At 34.5% G+C, this 20,143-nt stretch overlaps 1 protein-coding gene and 1 long non-coding RNA gene across 2 annotated transcripts in view; one reads left to right on the top strand and one right to left on the bottom strand.

Moving 5' to 3' along the window:
- LOC116420552 overlaps positions 1-4,896 on the top strand; it is a 39,776-nt gene extending 34,880 nt beyond the window's left edge. Inside the window, exon 4 of the long non-coding RNA XR_004230912.1 lies at positions 4,424-4,896. This is a non-coding gene — a long non-coding RNA (uncharacterized LOC116420552). The remainder of the gene's footprint in view (positions 1-4,423) is intronic.
- Positions 1-20,143, bottom strand: part of CDH20 (cadherin 20) — a 279,772-nt gene that overhangs the window by 21,455 nt on the left and 238,174 nt on the right. The window contains exons 8-10 of the mRNA XM_031946158.1: positions 12,353-12,606; positions 4,904-5,040; positions 2,120-2,241 (exon numbers count right to left, since the gene is read on the bottom strand). Coding sequence (XP_031802018.1) covers positions 2,120-2,241; positions 4,904-5,040; positions 12,353-12,606 — 513 coding nt within the window. The remainder of the gene's footprint in view (positions 1-2,119; positions 2,242-4,903; positions 5,041-12,352; positions 12,607-20,143) is intronic.

Here is a 20,143-nt window from a genome sequence, read left to right as displayed (position 1 = left end):
GCTGTTTAGATTACCTTCAACTCTGAAAATTTGTGATTTTGTGAAAAGCAGAAAATACTTTCTTTTCTAAAAAATTTCTAAAAATGACAAGACTTTTAGTATGCTCTAAAATAAGTCAACATTTATATAATGTTTTAAAGTTTTCAAAGTGTTCTACATAAATCATCACTTTTGATCTTCACAACAACCTTGAGCTAAAAAGGTTCTTATTATTTCACAGATGAGTGAACTGCCTGGTCTAAGGTTACACAGTATTAAGTATCCAGCAAGATTCAGACTCGGGTCTTGCTGCCTCCAAGTCCAGCACTCTATCCACTACACCAGTGAGTTCCCTTTCCTTCTCAGTTCTTTCTATGCTTCTGGGAGAATTATTAGTTTTTGAGCTTTGGTTGAATTATATGGGGCAACTCAATGGATAGAGTGCCAGGCTTGGAGTCAGATACATGAATTTTCCTGAGTTCAAATCTTCAGACACTTACTAGCTATGTGACCCAAAGCAAGCCACTTCACTCTGTGTGCCTCACTTTCCTCATCTGCAAAATATGCTGAAGAAGAAAATGATAAGCCATTCCAATATATTTGCCAAGAAAACCCCAAATAAGGTTGTGAAGAGTGGACATGACTCAAATAATTGAACAACACACGGATTATATGACCTCTGAAGTCCCTTCTAACTTTGAACTCAAGCAAATATTAAATTTAACAATTCATAGGCAAGAGATTAAAATTGTACCTATAATTTTCTAAATTATTTTTCAGTGTATTATAAATGATCAAAGTGAACAAGTTAGTGAAACAAGAATAACAAAAATAAATGATAAAGTTTTTTTTTTCTCCTTAGGGAAAAAAACCATTCTATGTTGTGTAAACAAGCAGAATGGAGAGTATGTAGCATTTAGTAATTACCCTGCGAATTTATGAAGATTCTCTAAAATTTTTGACTATGAGGATATGACAACAGTGGTGCTGGGAAGAGGCAAAGATGATGCACATATAGTAGACAGGACCATGGAGAGCTAAAATCAATTCTGGATTCCCTCTAAAAACAACCACCATCTTTGGAGAAGTTCTGGAGGTATTTCTCATTTGAGGCAGGCAGCTAAGCTGCATAGTGAATAGAACATTAGAGTTGGAGTCAGGAAGACCAGAACTTAAATCCTGCCTCAGGTACTTATTAGGTGTATAAGAAAAAGCAAACAACTTAACCTCCTTTCTTCAACTGTAAAATCAGGATAATGATAACATCTGTCTCCAGAATTGTAGTAAAGATCAAATGAGATAATATTTGTAGAGTGCTAAGTACAGTACTTGGTACATAGGTGCTTAATAAATGCATATTTCCTTTCTTCATTCATTTCTCACTGGGAAGTAGTTTGGCCATATTATTCTCCCAACATTTAGCCTGATATTTGCATTGAGAGAATGATATATTTTTTTTCTTTTTTTGAAATAGAAAAGAGTAATTTGGAAGCATGTGGTACTTAATAAGTATAAGATGCGCTAAGTGCCACACTGCAGGTTTTAGTCAGTTTGAAAGGATTGGGTACCCAAGAAAAATCTTGGTGAAAGCAACACTGTGAGGTGAAGAAGGGGGGCAGAATTTAAAGAATAGAGTATCAAATAAATCATTGATTTTAATATTTTGCAACTAATACTCTGAAGAAAAGAAAAGAAAATAATTTTCTTCTGCCGCCTTTCTCTTCTACCACATATTTCCTACACTATTTCCCAGAAACAAGAACTTAAGCTAGGCTATTAGCTCAGCAACACTATGATTAAATGGTCTCTTGTGTGCTAGCTAGGAACCTAGTCATCATTTATAATATTGTTCCTATGGGAGAATACATTCAGAACTCTGAAAAACTGATCTCCACATACATTTTAGGATAATACCTGCAGGAAAATGTTGAAACTTAAGATGTAATTGGTTTATTGTAATAAGAAATCTGTAACAGGGGTTTCTTTGGGTTGCACACCCATTTTCTTTGTTAAGCAATAATCATAAGTGCAAAAGGTAGTTCACAATTCCCAGCACTTGGCATAGTGCTTATCATATAGTTAGAACCTAAGTTCTTTTCATTCATTCATTTAAAAACCTCAATCACATATATAAACTTACCTGCCCAGCTTTGGCATTTTCACAAACAAAAGCTTCATAGAATCTGGGAAACTCAGGAGCATTGTCATTCACATCTAAAACCTTTACTGTGACAGAAACACTTCCAATTTGTGTGGGATTGTCTGAAGATTAAAATAAAAATAGAATATAGAAAGAATAAATTATTCAGAGACCTAGGAAAAATAACTTATTGAGCGAATCATTATGTTGACTTGACAATACTAGTTATTCCTTAACAAATGGATGAATTACACACAAATATTTTAATATAAGAAGGTCACGGTACATAGCTAACATAAAGCTGAGCTAGAGTCAGGTAAAGAGACAATGAAAAACTAAACAGGAACCAGGGATGTAAGAGGGAAGAAGGAACAAATTAGTAGGGATAGAGAAGAGACATGAGGAATAGCAGGTGTCAAATTTATCTAAGAAAATTCTAAATTCTTGACTTAGCTTTGACTTAAAATTGTAAATGTATCTAAAAAGCCAACTTATACTCTGGGATTTATTTAAGATAGTGCACATCTATTCTGATATACATTAAAACTTTCTGTATCAAGGAATTCTTCTCTGAATTATATTCCATGAAAATGTAAATAACTCAGCATTTAGGGATTAAACTAAAGTTATGTCAGAAAATTTGGGAAACAAATGTATGTATCATATATGAGTTGGGTACAACTTAAAGTCCAACTAGGCACATGCAAATTTGGTAGTACTTATATTTAAAATTGAGTTTCCTTAGCATTGCCTTACCCTTGTTCTCTATTCTGTTTTAGTTCCCACTCCAGTTAGAACAGAATGGAAGAGAATAAACATTGTGAAATCACAAGCATGGGAACAGATGAAAGGATGAGAACCATCTTCCACTAGCAATGCTAATTTATTAACTTTCCTAGAATGTCTTCTTAGCTCACTTTTCCTCTTTCCCCCTCTTCCTTCCCACAAAGTACATCCTCTTAAAATATGCCTTTCCCTATTACTTCCATTCATCCAGCATTAGGAACATTCTGAACATCTTATTGATCTCCAAGTCTATATTTGGTTCCCTTTTCTTATACAGAAGACTAACTCTTTTAGAGTAGGTTCTATTTCTTATACATGTGTCATGTACAATGAAAAATCAATTATCATAGGATCATAGAATCATAGCTCTACAGCTAGAAAGTTTCCTAGAGACCATCTCATTTTATAGATTAGAAAACTGAGGGCTAAATGTTAATTGACTTACCTAAAGTTACAGAGGTGGAAAGTATTAAAGGTAGGATTTGAACCCATTTCTTCTGATTTGAGTCAGTGCACTAAATTAGCTTTTTTCATAGTGACCACCATAATGACCAGAGGGCATCTGGTTCAACTTATATCTGACCAATCCAATCCAATCCAATCAATAAACATTTATTTAGCATCTACTATGTGCCAAGTACTGTGCTACATATTAGGGAGGGGTTAATGAAAATAAAGACAATTTCTGCCCCCAAGGAGCTTACAATCTAAATGGGGAGACAATGTACAAAAGGAGGCAGGAAGGTGGAGGGACAACAGAGGGGACATAGCATGGGAGTTTGTTCCATAAAACTGACACCAATCAGAATAGCAGTTACAGAGTAGAGTAAGCTGAGATTCTAGTTTCTGTTCTCTATAAAGGAAGGCTTTAGATGGAGTTTGACACCACACTCTTAAGCCTTCCAATCAAAGAGAAGACTCAGAGAGGTGATGTCAATCAAGTATATATTTAATAGCATGTTGCTAAGATTAGAAATAATGAGCTTAACCTGGGAGCAGGAATCTCCTGTGGAACTTATCTTCTAGTTCTATACTCTGGAGCCAAGCAGAACAAGTCTTAATTTTCATTCCAGGTGTCACTCCTTAAAATACTTGAATAAAACTATCATGTTCTCCTTAAGTCTTTTCTACTTGTCAGTTTGGTCAAATGATCCTTGTTTTGAGTTCCATCAACATAATGGTTGCCCTTCTTTAGATTCTCTCTAGTTTATGTTCTTTCTAAAGAATGTCCTTCCTCCAAAATGAATATAGCATTCAGATATGCTTTAACTAGGGTAGAGGAAGCAGATTTTTTTTTACTTGCCTCACTCTGAACATTATGCATTTATGAATGTAGCCCAAAACAGAATAGCTTCTGCTACTAACTTATATGAACTTTTAATTATAAAGTTATTATATGATCCATTATATAAAATTGTACAATGTATATATGTATGTATATGTACATATGTGTGTATTAGTGGTTATTTCTCTGTCCCTATATTTGTATAATCAATTCTTTTTTCAAATTCACCATAGGTTTATCCTATCATTCCAGCCTATCGAGATCTTTTTTATGTGTATATGGTCATGGAGAATGTTAGCCATTAGGTTTTTCCTCTTAGCTTCATGATATCTTATAAATTTGGTAAGTATATCTTTTATATTTTTACCCAAATTTATTAAAAAACACTACTGAGTAGAGCAGGACCACGGACAGAGTCCAGTGACATTTCACTAGGGCTTCTCTTATTTTTAAGACAATTCTAGAATCTTAGAATGTTGGCATTAGAAAGGACCTTAGAAGTCATGTAATTCAAACCTTTATTTTACCTATGAGGAAACTGAGGGTTAGATTAAGTGGCTTGCCTCAGTTATATATATCACCGGTAGAACTGTGATTCCCATTTTCTCTTGATTTCAAGGATAACAAAATATGCATACAACACAAGTTCTAGAAATTTTCATATTCTAAAATACCTATATTTACTCACTAAAAGATCCAGCTATTCTACTTACTCATTTCCATAGCCAGGACAGTGATATTATGCCATGAGATTTCCTCTCGGTCAAGAGGTCTTGCAGTCATAAGAGCCCCTGTTGTGATGTCAACATAAAAGAATCTTCCAGGGTCACTGCTTCTGTCAATTGAATATCTGTAAAATATGTATTAGAAAATTATATTTTCTTTAGAAGAAAATAATGCAAAGTATCCCATCATGCAATGGACCATGCAGTATATGAAGACATGGTTCAGTAGATTCTATAAGCTAAGAAATTAACTCAACAAACTATCTCTACCAATAATGATTGAGAAGTGGTTGCCTTGCCATGGGAAAATCAGTTAGATCTTTATACTTAAATTTTTTACTTATGAAATGAGAATAATGTAACAATAGTGCTAGCCTTTATTGGAGGGATGGCTTAAGGATTTAATGCTAAGCCTGTTTTGAAACTATTTTATTCAAATGTGTTTAAAAAATTATATATATAGTCCCTTTACAACATCTCTTGCTGGAAAAGCTTTAATGTAAAAGAATTTCTGAGGATATGTTTGTTTTTGAAAGGCAGTATGTGTGGTAGCTGGGTTCTGTACTTAAGAGTCAGGAGAACCACCTTAATTTAAATTCTGTATAGATTCTTATTAACTCTGTAATTATGGGAAATTAACTTAATCTCTTGTTGCCTCAGTTCCCTTATTTATAAAATGTTGACACTTACATTATAACAGAGCTATGTGAGGAAAACATTTTTAAAACCTTGAAGCCTCATACAAAGAAGCATTGCTATTATTGAAGTGAATAGGAGAGCTGCTAGAAAAATTTTTTTTAATAACACCAGGGAGTTGTGCAACTCTTTATCATTTCAGGAAATGACAGTCTTATTCTTTGGGCTGAAAACCAAGCTACTTTTAAACAAAGAAATTCCAAGGAAGCAGGGTCCAGGGATAGAGAGGGACTTGATAGGTAGGAAGGCTTTAAGAGTTAGGAGAGCAAGGATGAAAATTAATACCTTCTCTTTGATAAGTTATAAAATTTCTGTTTAGGGCTTTTCTTTTTAAGTTGAAAGCATTGAAGTGATTATAGAGAACTTTAATGGAATTATAAGTTATTTGACTGGTAGAACCTAAAAACAAGAAGAAAATAAAGATTTCTTAAAATGTAATAAAAATAAGTTAAAGAAACCACTGATAAAAAATTTGGAATTTCATGAGGGAGGTACTTAATTTGAATGTAGACATTTATATTTCACTAAATCTTGCTCTCAATGACATATCAATTTCTTATACATAGAATTTCATGTTATTGATTATTGCAGTCAAAAGATCACTTGCTGCATACAGACCACATTCTTCTTTCTGTCTTTGTGAAACCCCATTATAGACTCTTTTCAATGAGAAGAGAGTTTCCTTAGCCAATTATCTTATTTACCTCAATTATCTCTTTTTCCCTAGTCTATGAAGACTTGCTATTTAATCACATTTTAATTATTAATAATTATTTATCTAAAAAGTGTTTCTAATGCCCTCATGAAAGTAAAGTAAACCTATATAGGCAGAGAGGCCCTTTTATCTTTGAAGCAACTTCTTGCCCAGAATTTCAAGGTACAGAAAGAAGATGGAGGCAGAGCCAAATATCCTATCCACCATGCAGAGATAGCTAATGGTCACTGCACTCAGATGGACATATTCTGGTGCAGTCACTATTACAACAATGACCTAAGCCTCTCCCTGCTATGACTAGGATAGCATCAGAGTTAAGGTCCAGAAGTAGGGATATAAGTTTCCCCTGGAATTATGAGGAATTGGGACCTCTAGGGTGAGTTGAATTTGGCACAGAGATTACAGGGTGTCTAAACCATGAGTTTCTGGAAACCATATCTTGGTGAAATGGGAGAAAGACAAACTTGCTCCTTCCACAGTATTAAAATGCTCTAGTTGTCTGAAGTTCCTGGCCTTTGAAAACTGGCTGTAGGCCTATAACTTCTGTCCCTAAACTTTTTATCACTTGAGAAAAATGGAGGTGTCAGTCTGCTTTGGGAAAAAATAGTGGGAGAATCAACTCTTAACATATTATTCATTTTCTTTGTATTATAAAATGTTTGTGGTTAGAATATGAATGACCTGTGAAATGACATAAAAGATAGAATGAAATAGTTTGAAGGGAACCAAATTGATATTTCTCTAATTTTAACATTTTACTTCCATATTTTATCTTCATCCCCCTGGATAAATCAATATAGAATTGAAAATAATTTGGGGTGGTGGAAGAGTCATCAACTTTTATGTGGTCTGAGCACCCTCTGGTGAACACTAGGGGAATACTACATCTATTGGGAAAGTCCGCCCATGTGCACTGAATATCTTCAGATAGAACTATAGGGCTTCCTGGTATTTCTTGTATTTCTAGTTAATGAATTAATTAATTATATAACCTATATTTCTGTAGATTGCAGAAACAAGAGGGAAAAGCTATTGGTCAAGGGATATAGCTTTGACAGCATAATAAATATCATTTAATTTTTTCCCCCCATAATTTGCAGACAAGGAGATTCAAGACATGATCACAGGCTAATCAATGCTTTGAGTTACAGATATGTAGGAATATCTCAACCAGTTAGCCTTTAAACTCATGAATTTGAATTTCAATGAGTCATCAAAATTGTAGCCATAGTATTTGAGAAAAACAATAGTCTTTGAAGTTTTAGCCCGAAAACAGAGGTGTTCAAATTAGTGATGGCCATTTTAGATAGTATTGTTCTAAAAGAAAATAAAACAAAGAACCTAATTCTATCTCTCCCTCTAAACACACACACACACACACACACACACACACACACACACCCCAACATACAACTTCAGCCTTGTTCTTCCTAACATTCTTAATTGATTCTCTGAAAGCTAAGATTAGGTGAAATGAAATGAAATACAATAAGTTCCAGGGGAACAAATATACATAGGCCATTAGCTGAATGATGGCTCAATAGTATTTCATGGCTTTTCACTAGAAATTGGCAATCAGGTAATAATGATATTATTGCTAAAAAAATAAATATATGAGAAAACTTCATAGAAAATATGAATAATAGAAAAGTACTGAATGTTAAAATATGATTAAAATGAATAATTTGACCAAACATCAGTGATAGGAGCTCTTCTTACAGAGTCCTATCATTCATAATTAGAATTCCTCTCCTTGCTCCTAAATGGATTATTGGTGGAGTGAGTGTTTGCATGTAGAGCAGTCTAATTTGAACTAATTTTTGAGAGATAAGAGAATCAATGAAAAAGTGGACAGAAGAAGAATGTTTTTATACAAATGGAAAAGAACTGAATGGGACAGCATACTATGGCTTATACAGGCTTTTATATGTTCTCTGTTATAATTTCTTGCTGGTAATAGAAGAAGATCTTCAATACTTTTTGAGAGTGTTAAGGGATATTGAGACAAAAAGTTTGAGAATGGTATAGCAGAAAGAAGGTCTGGTCTTGGACTCAAGAAGGTTTAGATTCAAGTCCCATTTCTGACATGACCTTGAATACATCACAAATAAATTCATGCCCCTGGGAATTCTGTTAAGACCAGAAGTTAAAGAAAAGTTGCAGGTTTGCATTAATAGAAGGGGTTCACACATTATGAGTTCTCTACACTGATGAAATCGTAATTCCAGTTTACCTCTATCTACCTCACACACTCCTAAAAGGGAAAAATGGGCACAAATTTATATGCCAGATTGGATTAATAGAATACCTATTGTGTTTAGATTGTATTATTTTTATTCACTTAGTGGTGGATGCTACTGAGGGAAATTGATACATGATACATGAATTCCATGCATAGTGTGGGATTCAAAAGGCAGACTCAACTACTTGGCCACCAAAATAGACTCACTTACCAGCAAACAAGAAGTTTTGTATTTTTTGGAAATATTTCAAGAATTAGCCAAAAATTCAGAAGAAACCAAAACTGTATTTTGTTTATTTTTTGATAAGCCTACTTAACACTAAACATTTATTATAATTTTATCACATATACAAAAGAAAATTAATTTGAAAGGTCTATCCATTAAAATAATGATTGGCTCTTTAACATTTAATATTTTAAATTGTGATGAGATGTTGATACTGCATAATTTGAGATGCATTTTTATTTGATATTATTAAATGCCTGTATTCTATGCAAAACACATATAGAACAAAAATATGAGATGATTAAGAAGTATGCAAAAAAATGAAAAATGTGTTAGAAGAAAATAATACTTGCAACAAGGAAAGAAGGAATGACATAAGGAAGGCACCAGAGGCAAATTATACTCCTTCTAAACATAAATTATAGTTAAAATAAATTCTGGCTAACTCCTGATTGTCCTGGAAATTATTCTCTACTTGGTTGACTTCTGTTCTGGTCAGGACCACTGGGAGGCAGTGGAAGCTAGAGTTGGATACAGGTCATCTGCTTCAAGCAGCTGTTCCCTCCCTCCTGCATTATACTGAATTAGGTTTAGTTTCAACTACTTGTTTGATGTTTTCAGTAGCTTATTTTCTTTCTGCTGATTATACCTATGAAGGGCTAAATTCCTTTCTAAAATGTGGGGATATTAGAGAACTATTTCTGAAATTTTGACATTACTAAAAATTTTCCCTTTTCTTTAAGCTACATTTTTGCTAATAGGACCAGTTTTGTACAAAGTTTCTAGAAATCCTCCCTCATTCCCATCATACCCCCTGCCAATGGCACTGTAAGGACAGATATTGTTTAGAATTTAATATGATCTTTCTATTAATGTATAGGCATTCTTAATCAAGCCATCTGTGGATAGATTTCTCAGGGTCTGTGAATTTGAATGGGAAAATTTTACATATTTATTTCAGTATATATTTATATATTACATGTTGCATATTTATTTATTTTCATTAACTTCTAACTGAAATTTAGCATTTTCTTTATTCTAAAACATAATTCTGAAAGGGGGTCTTAGAATAAGTTTTGGCAAACTTCCAAAGCTGTCTATGACACATACACAAAAAGATTAAGAACTTTTTGATTAGAGAGAAAACCTTTTCATTGACAATAGTACTTTGTTAAGAGTTATTTGTCTTATGTTCATCACATTATAATATCATGAACTATTTTTTTCAATTTGACAATGAAAGAGTTCAAAGAAAGAGATTGAGACTATGAGCATGTTATGATTCCCACATTGTTGTTGCTTTTTTTTTTCCAAATTGAGATCTCCCTAATATTCCCAGGCTGGAAGCACAGGGTCTACTTATAATTGATCCTACCATTGATTAGGATGGGATCATTGAAGTGCTCTGTTTCCAATTTGTGCCAGTTTACTGATTCTTAGATCATCTGTTGAGTCCCCCTCTCTTGGAAAACTCACCATCTTGATGCTGAACTAAATGTGAACATCCCAGCAGCATAGCTCAAAACTCCTGAGCTCAAGTGATCTGCCAGCCTCAGCCTCCCCAGTAGCTGAGATTATAGATATGCATCCCCCACCTGGCCTAGTTTCCATTTTCTAAATGAACCTGTCAGAATTGGAATAGGATAATATGTGACTAAAGTACTGCTACTATTTAAAGATTGTTGCCTTCTGGAAGTTAAAAAAGTAAAAGTTATACAAAACTGAGAGCTGAGGATGAATTTTCTGGAAAGAAAAGGGTACCTACTAAAATTGGTACAACAACTAAGGGTACTCACATTCAGAATGGGGGCATTTTCACTGAGAATCATATGGCTTCTAAGAAGAGTTGAGAAATGAGTTGTAAATAGTGTAAAGGGGACAGCAATATTCACAGAGGCAGGTTTTCAACTCAAATTCAGACATTCCCTAATGAGAACCTAGCCTGCTCAACATTGATACCAAACATTTTTATTTAGATGAAAACTGGTGCCAGGTGGGGAAAACATCCTGGTAACCAACAGAGAATTTGACAGATCAGAGGATGTTTAAAATGAGCTAACTGCACTAATGCTCCGAATTCATTTTCCTGTATTGTGGGCTTCAACAATTAACATGGCAGATGGCCTTAAACATCCTCAAAATACTGGTCTTTTGTGCTAAGCCTCAGAGACTTGGCAATTGCTTTTTGGAAAATCGATGTGTCATACTGCTCATCAGCTGTTTGGAGTTTTGTTCCAAGTCTGACATGAAATCTCCATTCCCCAGGCAACTCTCTAATATTATAACTGGCAAAGAACATGCAGAACTGCATTAGTAGAGAGAATTTCCTAACTGGGAGTTCCCTACACCAATGAAAACATAGGTTGAGTAAAAGAAAAAAAAACATTACTCAAGTAGGTGTATATAGTGCTTTACATACATTTGAAATAAAGTAGCTTGGGTACAGTTTGAAATTCTATACAACTATTATTATCACTACACTATCACATTTAACAATAACAATTTCTAGCATTTATAGCTTGCTTCAAAGTTTGCAAAGTGCTTTACACTTGATCCTTACAGCAACACTGAGAGATAGGTGCTATTATAATCCCTATTTTTCTGATGAGGGAAACATAGGCATGTAGAGGTTTAAGTGAGATGTCCTGAGTCACACAGTTTGAGATCACATATTAATTCAGGACTTTTTGACTCAAGGTTCTGTGCTTTATCCCAAGCATCACATAATAATGGCAGGTAAGTGATAGTGGAGATAGAGCACAAGAACAGATGAAAAAAACTAAAGCCAAGAAATAGTAAATCAATGATTGTAAATCCAATATAGTAAACAATAAATAAGGACATGTAAGTGACATAGTGGATAGATGCCAGGTTTGGAGTCAAGAAGACTCATCTTTGTGAGTTCAAATCTGGTCTCAGACATTAGTTGTGTGATTCTGGACAAATCACTTAACCATATTTGCCTTAGTTTTCTCATCTGTAAAATGAGCTGGAGAAAGAAAGAGCAAACCACTTCATTATCTTTGTCAAGAAAACCCCAAATGGGGTCACAAAGAATGAGACACAATTGAGCAACAGCAACAAAACAATAAATGATAAAACAATAATAGTTAAACTGAGGACTGTGCAGTTCATAAAGTAGGTTTCATCTCAGTCCTTTCTTTTAACTTAAAATTCTGTGTTCTTTTGCATTCTTTATGCTTATATTGCCTCTTGAAAGAAGTATCTTGATAAGATGGTTGAATTTCCCAATACCCATAAATTTATTAGATTAAAGTCCAAGTGGAAATATGCCCTGCTCTGATTGGATTATAGCTGCACACTCAAATTGTTCACTGGCAATGGGCATGATTTACGTGTGAGTTTCCAACATGATATAGAATCATATGATTTTAAAAAGAAGAAATGTGAAAAAAGGAGCATAGTCAGGGGGTGAAGAAAATGGAGAAGAAGTAAGGAGGGAAAGGGGTAGTGGTGGGAAGAAGTGTTAATGCTCAGTACATACAAGAAAGGGGTAGATTCCAGGATATGGGAAGAGGATGAAATCTGCGGAAAAACCTGATTGAGTTGTTGGTCACATCTGGGTCCTTGGCAGAAATGATCTGTATAGTGGTTCCAATCTCTACATCTTCAGGCACCTCCACAAAATAAAAGCCAGGATCAAATACAGGGGGCTCATCTACATCTTCCACGCTGATGTGCACTGTGGTCGTGTCTTGGAAAGGGCCTAGGTTCAGAAAGCGAACTTCCAGATGGGGATTGGATCCCTCTACTTTCAAGGTGTAGCTTTTCTTGCTTTCAAAACTCAGTGGCTGAAAAGGAATTATAATGGGCACTCAATTAATCACTTGAATAAATGATGGCTATTTCTAATGATGGTTAATCAAGAAGAGTCTCATTTTATATAGCAGATCTGGAGAGTAAAGAAATGTATTTATGTTCTTTAGTTTTTCCTTGTCCCAGAGTTTGAATTCAGGTTTATTCCTGGTACTTTGGGTAGGGCAAGTAGGGAAGAAGGCAGGTCCTGGGATTATTAATAATGAAAATGGTTTACCAATTAATTTTTTTTTTTGCTGAGGCATTTTGGGGTTAAGTGACTTGCCCAGGGCCACACAGCTAGGAAGTGTTAAGTGCCTGAGGTCAGATTTGAACTTAGGTCCTCCTGACTTCAGGGCTGGTGCTATATCTATTCTGCCACCTAGTTGCCCCTGGATTACCAATTTAAAAATGTGTGAGCTAAACGGTTTTTCCATTTGAAATTATTAAAACATAAAATGTTTTTTATTGACAGGATGAATTATCCTAACTCTGTTCAACAGTAGGCTCACCATATAACTCTATCATGAACTTTCATAGCAGTACAGAGATAGGAGGGACCTGGGAGGCTATCTAATTCAGTCCCCCATTTGATGGAACCTAGCTTCTTAATTGTGGTTCATGACCCCATTTGGGGGTCTCATAACTGAATGTGGGGATCATAAAATTATGATTTATTATCAGTAAATGTTTGATTTGTAAACCTAGTTTATATACCCACATACCCAGGGTCATATAAAAATTTCTCCGGTGAAAAGAGGTCATAAGTGGAAAAAATTTAAAAAGTCCTTCAGAAGACTCATTTCTACATTCTTTGGTTCAATTTCTCCATATGACAAAGAGGAGATGCTGAGATTTTATAGGACTCCCTCATGTGGATGTAACGAGGTCCAATAAATCATGAAGAGATACAAGAAATCACAAAAGTGGAGAGTCATCCAGAATAAATCATAGGTCCAAATCATCTCTAGGGCAAGGCTCATAATGCCATAAGGTGAACATAGTTCCTAACGAACTCCTAATTAAGAAGAGGAAAGGTGGGATTTTTTTTTAATGGGAAAGAACCTAAAACAAGGTGCCAACTATGCTAATTTTGTGTATCAGTTAATCCACTGGTGGTTATGGTCATCCTATTTATACAAGATAGCCTCAGGAATTGATGCCCCTAGCTTAACTCCATAGTGTATAAGGTTACAGTGGACATCAGTATAGGATAGCTTTGTCTGTACAAGATAATTCTAAAGGGTCATTTTATTCCCCCACTTAGATACTGAATTGCTACCAGAGATATGAGCTTTTGTACCGTCCATTCACCCTATCAGATGCCATGGGCACCAATCAGTTAGCAACTATTAATTTAAATTCTTGGAGGATTAGATTGATCTTCTTTAACCCCCTCATTCAATAGATGCTTAATGAAGTTTATTGGGCCAACCAAAATCAGACAACAGATGGTAGAAGAGCTGGAATGTCTCCTACTTTTCAGTCAAGTATTTTTTCCCCCACACCAGAAAACAACTTTATTTTGCTTTCAAAATGATTCTTTTATGCAAAATACTTTTTTCTTCCTCATTTGTATAGTTAACTCTACAATTGAGATCTATTATTTCAAAAGAAATAAAGTTTTTTCCGGGGAGAAGACCATAAGTGACATTTGTTTTTGAACAATAATCTGTTTCATGTTTTTCAAACTGACAAAAATGGAGAGGAAAAGTCTCTTTAAAAAGATTGAAATGATCATTATTCCAGAAAACAACAACAATGCAAATCTTTTATGAAATTAAATCCTGTAAAATAATTATAGTGGATATCAAAGCAATTACATGATAGCTTAAATGTCAGGAGGTAAAGTGCTGATGACTTAATTTCTTCCATCCCTGCTGTTGGGAGAGAAGATAAAATATTTAAACATTTGCTGATGTTGTTGGGGAAAGCCATGGAAAATCAGCCCAGTAGAAACTTCTGAATGCATATATTACATGTTGAAAAAAAGATGTCACTTGAGCAATTGTCCTGCTTTAAAAAAAATAACACCTAAGATTGCTTAAACAAAGTAATTATTTCTTTGGGCAGAGTATGGGGGTGAGGGTGGGAGGTGAAGTCACCCATGCAGTACAGCTGGTTAACATCAGTTTATTAGTAACATGCTTTCTATTCTCTGAATTCAAAAGGGAAGTAATTAATGAAAGCTTTACTCATTTGCATGAGTGAGACTAGGACAATTGTGATGTGACATATGGTCTTTTCTTTACAGAATATTCTTGGATAGACTGTTTTGGGATTGCTGGTTGCAAGGAGTACCTTCATTGATGGAGTCACTACCTCTACTCCATGGGTGGCCAAACAGTTTTGCTCCAAGTGAGAAACACTCCTTCACTGAGAAAGGAATGAATATCTAAATACATGGTGAAGCTCAGTTGATAACATCTATGGGAAATTATCACAGCAGAAATTTCTGAATGAATAAGTCTGAATGGGATTCTATACACAGTTGAGAATTTCAAAAACATCCTAAGCCACAGAGCAGATAATTTGTTTCTTGTTATTATTATAGATTTTGAGCTGGGAGAGACCATGTATGTCCTCTTTTTGCAAAAGAAGCACAGAGGTCTAACAATTGACTCAGATTCATCTAGCCTAGTAGGGCAGCTAAGTGGATAGAGTGCTGGTCCTGGAGTCATGAAGACTCCTCTTTCTGAGTTCAAATCTGGCCTCAGAAATTTACTACCTGTGTGACCCTGGCCAAATCACTTAACCTTATTTATTTCTCAATCTTAAAATAAACTGGAGAAGGAAATGACAAATCACTCTAGTATCTTTGTCAAGAAATTCTCCAATGGGGTAAGAATGGGACATGACTGAAAAATAACTGAATTTAGTTGATAAGAATTTGAGGTGGGATTTGAACTCAATTTCTTTCTCTCTCTCTCTCTCTCTCTCTCTCTCTCTCTCTCTCTCTCTCTCTCTCTCTCTCTCTCTCTCTCTCTCCCTCCCTCCCTCCCTCCCTCCTTCTCTCTCTCTGTTTCCCTGACTTTCTTCAAGTCCTCACTTCACTTAAATTCTACCTTCCATAAGCTTTTCACAATCCTGCTTGAAACTAATGTCTTCTTTTTGCAGATTATCTCCAGTCCAGTTTACTCTGTATTTATCTGGTTTGTACCTATTTGGTTGTATATTGTTTTCCCTGTGACTGTGAGCTCCCTGAGAACAAGGATTGTTTTGGGCTTAGCATCTAGCACATAGTAGGCTCTAATAATATGCTGAGTAACTGAATGAGCTGAGAGGTTCTAGGAGATGGTCACAATGTGAGCATTGCAATAATCATAGGCCAAGTCTTAGCCTATGATTATTGCAATGCTCACAATTGTGACTAAAGTTCTCATAATATACCTGTGCAATAGGGGAACTATGAATTGATACATAGTTTTTCAGTCTGGTTCTATGTTACTTTATATCTATATCTATATATTTCTATATCTAAAGACCAAATTCTTAGCTTGCTTACGCTGTTGCTAATGTAAACATTGTTACACCTAATTTTATTTTTTTTTTTTGCTGAGGCAGTTGGGGATAAGTGATTTGCCCAGGGTCACACTGGTAGGACTTGTTAAGTGTCTGAGGCCAGATATGAACTCAGGTCCTTCTGACTTCAGGACTGGTGCTCTATCCACTGTGCCATCTAGCTTTCCCTATACCTAATTTTATAGGCACACATTATGGAATTACTTCATAAATTGGTAAATTATTTCCCTAAATTATTTTACAAATGTAGAATTACCATTTAATTATGAAGTTCATCAATAATGTTACCATGGTTAGGCAGTCATTGATCTTTTACAAAGAAGATTGTGATAAAATTCAACTTTGTGCTAGTCAATACAGAGAACTGAGAGAGATATTCTATAAACAAATTAATTTAATAAAAAACAAATATTGACTCAAGTACCACCTTCTCCATGAGGTCCTTCTGAACCCCCTTAGTGTTCCCCTTCATTCAAATTAAATACATTTTGTGTAGATATTATTTCCCCTAAATATAGTGTAAAATCCTTTCAAGCAAGGTCAGTTTTGGTTTTATATCCCCAGAGCCTCATATACATTGCTGTTTGGTAAATCCTTGTTGAATTAAACTATACTTAACATCATAAATTTAGAATTGGAAGTATTTTTAGAAATCATTGAATCCAAACTGAGATATAGAAAGATTGAGTTCTTTACCCACGGTCATCTGGCTAATAAGTGGATAATATAAGATTTGAACTTAGCTTGTCTTGACTCCAAATATATTGCTCTATCTACTATATCATTTTGCCTCTTAATAAGATAACAAATTAGAATAAGCTACAAAATTAGAAGAAGACTAAGAAGAAATACAGTGAATTCTTATGTTGACAAACTCAATCTATCTCATCTTAGGACCAGAGGTTTCATTTTGAAATAGATACAGAACACTTATTTAGAATTAAATAGATACTTAGCATCATGATAACATTATAAATAGAAATGGATTCAAATATTGCCCCTGTTAATGAACTGATGTCTGACCCCATGAAAATCACTTGACTTCACAGAACCTCCAATTTGCCTATCAATAAAATGGGTAAAATGGAAATAATGTGCACCTTATATAAATTGTAGATTTGTTTTGAGAATTGAATGGTTTAATGTATGTAAAAACTCTTTGGAAATGATAAAGTACTAAATAAAAATACATTAACTTGGAATGAAATAATTTTAGGTATTATAATCCTTTATTGTTAATAATTACAAAATAATACAAAAGGCTTCTTTCCATTTCTCAAAGTAATACCTCATATTGATGAATAAAGCATACTTACTTTCTACTTTTACCTCTTGCTCTTCATGTGAAAAGAAAGTAAACTGCTCACAATATTTATACTTCTCTTGAAGAACATGACCTTCCTGAGCCTCAGTTTTCCAATATGTCAAATTCTGTATGTTTGTGGATGATTTCTGAAGTCACTTCTAGCACCGACATTCTATAATCCTATGATTCTACAGGGAAATGGTTGAAAACTGGGAAAAAGCAAGTATTACCCTTTTCTTAAAAACAAGACCAAAAAAAATTGGCCTTGAATTGGTTTTTATGGCAATCCAACTTTAGTTATTTGTAATATGTTGGATTGTTAATCAGTCAGTTAATTGATGATTCACACAACAAGAAAAGAGTAAACTACTGGATAATTACAAGTGGGATTTTACAAAAAAGAGCCAATCTAATGAAAGCAATTCAGTTTCTTATTTTGGAAGAGTTACAATCTTTGGAGACCAGTAGGAAACAATTAATGAAATGGATCTATGTTTCAGGAAGACTTTTGGCTCCTATCCATTTCATGTTATTAATATCCAGATAGGAAGATGTGGCCTGGTAAAAGGATAGGATTTTATTCCAAGGGGAATCAGTATTATCAAAAATGTTATTTGTGATTTACATAATAAAATTGGGATCATAATCAATAGGTCTGACAATGAAACCAAGTTAGGATGGAGTAAAAAAACTTCAAACTATAGAAAAAGAATTAAACATTTTTTTTTAGCACATTTGATATGTCTTTTGCCAAAATAGGGATGAAATTCTATAAGGTCTCAGAAATGGACAATCCATTGTCTTATTTGATGTTGATAGTACATTGCTTGGAAATAAGAGGTTGGAAAAGATGACGATTTAGAGTTTCAGGTCTAGAGTGGTATGCTTTTTGAGAAAAGCTATTTTGTGATATTTTGACGGAAGGCGTAAATATTAGTTTGCTAGAGAATTATAGAATTTCAGAGTAGGAAGGGACCTCAGAGTCTCTAGACTCTAGAATATCATAGACTATTCTCTAGAATATCATATATTCAAAAAAGAAACCCCTCTATAAAATGCTCTTAAAAGGTATCACTCAATCTTAGACTTAATATCTCCAATATGGTCCAAACTCTTCTTTTACAGACAATTCATCCCACTTTGGGGAAGTTCTAAGAATCAGGGAGTTTTCCTGTTCTTTTTTTTATTTGCTATGTCCAGCCAGGGAAAAAGCAGAATTCTATCTTTGCTTCACTACTCAATACTTGGGAAAATAAGTTTAAAACTACCATTTTGCCCATTTATTAGATTCAGTCCACTGTCTTGCTCTATGGGGGGTTAAGATGTTAGTTATTCTTTCTAGCTGTGTATCTTTTGTAGGTTTTTCACATATGTTTTATCCAAGAGGACAGTATTGGGAGTAAGAAGACCCTAGTTCTAATTCTGGCTCTGCTATTTATTGTGTGATCTTGGTCAAGTCACCAGGCCTCATTATTTCTATATCTATAATATGAAGACATTGGACTTGTTAACTTCCAAAATCTCTTCAAGTTCCATGGTTCTCTATTAAGTAGCACAAGTCCAAGCCCAGATGCTTGGAATAATCTACTGGAGATATCAATCCAAAAATGACTTCTAATCATTAACAATGGTTCTCTGTGTCTGACTACTTAATTTTTTCTTAATATTCTTAATTGCACTTAAGCTTAGGTCATAGTGGGCAGCTAGATGGCAGAGTGGATAGAGCACTGAACCTGGAGTCAGGAAGATTGAGTTCAAATCTGGCCTTGGGCACTTAATAACTTTGCTACCCTGAGCAAGTCACTTAATCCTGTTTGTCCCAATTTACTCATCTGTAAAATAAGCTGCAGAAGGAAATGGCAAACCATCTTAGATGGGGTCATTAAGATTTGGACATAACTGAACAACAACAGCAACATTGAAGTAATTCTTCTTCCTTTTTTCCAGAAGATCAATATTATAAGACTTTGTCAAAAGATGGGCTAAAATCTAGATAAATAATATCTATAGAATTTTGCTGTTGTGCCAATATAGTGAGTAATTCTGTCAAAAATGGCAATGGAGTCAATCTATAGATAATATCTTTCCACTACTTTCTTTTTCAGATGTCAACTATCTATTCTATAAATTTCTTTGGAAAGACATTTATCCAAACCTATTACTTTTAAATGATAAACTAAAATTTTAAATGCATAATGTGAATTTAATTGGTCACTAATTGGCAAATGAAGGAAACTTTCAGTCTCATCCATCATCTGGTGTGACCTTAAGAAAGTTTTTGATTGTTTATTTGGCCATGACCTGTGATATTATTAGCATACCAACTTCTAGGTGAGAACTTCTCCTACTACCAATGCAAATTGGCACCTCTCTGCATCTTATAGTATTAGAGAGTTGTTTAGGGGCACAGAGAGGTTAATTGACTTACCTAGGGTCACACAGCCAGTATGTGGCAGAGGCAGGTCTTGAACCCAGGTCTCCCTGATTCATAGGCCAGCTCTCTATCCACTTCACCACATTAATTAAATGTTTTAATTAACTGAGAGTTGCCATATATGAGATGTGATTATACGATAATGAAGCAGATTCTACAAGTCACAAATGAAAAAGAGTCTAATTACTTTATAGTACCAGACATGCATTACCAATTTTAAAAGAATTAAAATATTAAAAAATACCCTGATACTAAAATTGTACTCAGCATT

This window comes from Sarcophilus harrisii, chromosome 1 (genome assembly GCF_902635505.1).
Source record: "Sarcophilus harrisii chromosome 1, mSarHar1.11, whole genome shotgun sequence".
NCBI lineage: Eukaryota > Metazoa > Chordata > Mammalia > Dasyuromorphia > Dasyuridae > Sarcophilus > Sarcophilus harrisii.
This window is presented reverse-complemented; position numbering and strand designations above follow the sequence as displayed.